Here is a 2,960-nt window from a genome sequence, read left to right as displayed (position 1 = left end):
CGCTGGCATACGTCATAACTTGCCGTATGTTGACGTGTTTCAGCGTAATCATAAAGTTTTTGCCAGATGTTTCATACGTCAGGCATATGCCGACCTAAATCGTCAAGGTGTGACGAGGCTTAACTTTGCATAATAATAACCTATAAATGTAAACAAATACAAAACCCTTAAATTTGCTGCCAAAATATTTGAAATATACGTTTTAAAAATTCATTAATAGTTATATAAATAACCAGAAGGTAAAAACTTGTCATTAATTCTAATTCTGTGAAAATATTAGCTAAAGTATTTTTCAAATAAATGCGAATAGTTTTTAAATATTAATATAATCTACATTCTGAAATGTTTATTTTTTTCTGATTTTTATACAGATGATGAAGTTCATTTAACCTTTATATATAAATATATTTATATATATATATATATTTTTTTTTCCAGTAGTTTGATCTTTGTTTAAAAAAACAAATTTCTAAAAAATCTAATTTACAATGCATGTATTACATATTCCAAGAGAAAAATCTATATTTTTTGGTTCTATATTTGTTTTATTTTTTAGCGCTTCTTATGTTCCATACTTTGGTTTAAAAAAAGATCAAAATTCAAATCTTAATTTCTTAAATCAAATTCTAGATTTTAACACCATTAACATGTCTTTTGTGTAATTTTTCTTTTCTTTCTTTTTAAACTTTAAAATCACAGCAAAGTTTATAAAACTAAACTTTTTTTTTATTTTTTTTTTTTAATTGTGCCAAAATTAAATCAGCAAGACCATAAAAAAACGATTACGATACATCCAAATCAATAAGAGATATATATTTTTTAGGAACAAAAACATATATAAATATCCTGCCATTAAACATATTCCCAATTTTTTTATAATAAAAGGATATTTATTTACCTTTTTTTTAATACATGTTTATGTGAACAAGTATTACGTTTTTATTAATTTGTACTCTGACATTAATTGGCATTTTTTGGCACCTCTGACATCCCTTACTTAATTTCCTCTCATACATTTTGACTGTTAAATATCAGTGAAGCTCCATTTATAATAAAATCAGTTTCTCTTTGATCAGCTTTAGTTTTATTTAGTTACCAAAATCTTTTATTTAACTTTACGCCTCAATGTTCTGATAGTTATAATCTGCAGACATGTTTTCTAAATGCTTCTTCACGGATGATAATTCTGAGTAAATATTGAAAGTAAAGCAGGAAGTGTTGCTGCAGCCTGACCTCCAGCAGCACCATGCCGGCTTCATGAACCAGGGTGATGCTTTCGAAGATCTTCACCGTGATTTTCTCCGCCTTCTCCACCTGCTGAACGTCACCTGAAGAAAGACCAGGCAGAGCGGGCAGCGGGTGAGTAAAAATCAAACGGAGAGGAGGAGGGGGAGGGATCAAAGCCCATGGGGGGGGGGTTCTGGTTTACCTGCCAGGTTCCTCAGCTGGCTCACCAGCAGAGAGATGGGTCCGGTGAACGGGATGGCCTGAGTCTGGGTCACGGTGCCCACAGACAGATCTGTGTAGTCTGGACAGAGAGAGCCGTGTAACATTCAGGGAACCGCAGGAAAAACCAGCACTGTCAGGAACCACAAGCTACACAATGAAACTGTTCTAATAGTTCCCAGTAACTCTGACTGGGACTGATCGACCAGAAGTTCTTCGATTATAGGAAACAACAGCAACATTTGAGGGAAAAAATCGTTTTAGATTTTAATTCCTCTGCAGCTCAAGAAGAACTAGTTTAAAGTTCTGTTAAAAAACTGGATCAGTTTTAATGTTTCAGATCCGACATGAAAAACTTGCCGTTCATCGATTTCTCTAAGAAGTTAAAGAAAAACATTTAAATCACATCATTAACTGGTCCTCTCATGTTTTTTTTTAAATATATTCTAGTTTAATTTGAATCTTTTTTCTCCTTTTATTTTGATTTTTTTCATCTGTTGTTCGTTTGCTCACATTAACAAAACCTTAATGTTTTCAGATCCAAACTGGTTTGAACTCTTAACAGAAAACAACCTATCAGAAATATTTAATTGTAAAATAAGGTTTCTGTTTCTAATGCAAAGAAATCCTGATCCTGATTAAACCGCAGCCGAGAAAAATCTGTTATTTTAGCAAAAGTTTAGGTTAAAAAACCTCAAAGTCAAGTTAAAAAAAAAGAAAACGCATCATTTGTGAAAAAGCAGCGAAGCTCCAGCTGGACTCCCTGCCTGGAGCAGTGGGATTAATGAGGAAATATATTAAGATAAAACATTTTTTTAGATAACACGATTTACTAAATATCCAGTTAAAAAGTTAATGTGTGAATATGGAGCGAGATTAAATAGTTTGTCTTCTTCCTTCCATGTAGAGTTAAATAGGTTTGCCTATAAATACATAGTCGGTGTTCCTCAGGGGTCAATATTGGGGCCTCTTTTTTCCTCACTATGACTTTCCATGATGTTCCCATTATGAACATAAACGTGTTTATTATTAAAACTATCCAGGGTTCCTACAGCATAAGGTGAGTTAAATTCAACACTTTAAGACAGTGGTCCCCAAACTACGGCCCGCGGGCCGGATCCGGCCCACCTCCACACTTGGTCCGGCTCCCTGAACAATACCAGAGAGTATTTTCATACAAGTGTTTTTTGTTTGTTTTTTTGTATTTGATTTTAAAGTTGGACATTTGCAATAAAATGTTCCATAATTATGAAGTTTTTTCATTATTAACTATTAGTAACTATTTCATTTCATACATATAACGCGACAATGTTCCACACTTTTGGGGTCTGTGCCCCTATCTGGCAACCCCCAGCATAAAATCTTAAACCCGCCCCTCTCAAAGAGATACGGAAGAGGATTAGGGCCATTCAAAAGAAAAAAAAATAATAGTCTCTTCAATTCTGTCTTTATTCTCAGAATTATGAGGGGAAAGTCAGAATTATTCCACATAGGTAGAAAAAAAAGTCAGAATT

The 2,960-nt window shown here is 33.4% G+C and overlaps 1 protein-coding gene across 1 annotated transcript in view; it reads right to left on the bottom strand.

Annotated features, from left to right (window-relative positions):
- Positions 1 to 2,960, bottom strand: part of LOC107089585 (cleavage and polyadenylation specificity factor subunit 3-like) — a 17,392-nt gene that overhangs the window by 1,153 nt on the left and 13,279 nt on the right. The window contains exons 10-11 of the mRNA XM_015382469.1: positions 1,430 to 1,528; positions 1,234 to 1,328 (exon numbers count right to left, since the gene is read on the bottom strand). Coding sequence (XP_015237955.1) covers positions 1,234 to 1,328; positions 1,430 to 1,528 — 194 coding nt within the window. The remainder of the gene's footprint in view (positions 1 to 1,233; positions 1,329 to 1,429; positions 1,529 to 2,960) is intronic.

This window comes from Cyprinodon variegatus, unplaced genomic scaffold (genome assembly GCF_000732505.1).
Source record: "Cyprinodon variegatus isolate N-32 unplaced genomic scaffold, C_variegatus-1.0 Scaffold257, whole genome shotgun sequence".
Lineage (NCBI taxonomy): Eukaryota > Metazoa > Chordata > Actinopteri > Cyprinodontiformes > Cyprinodontidae > Cyprinodon > Cyprinodon variegatus.
The sequence above is the reverse complement of the archived record's forward strand: the minus strand, read 5'-3'. Positions and strand labels throughout refer to the sequence as shown.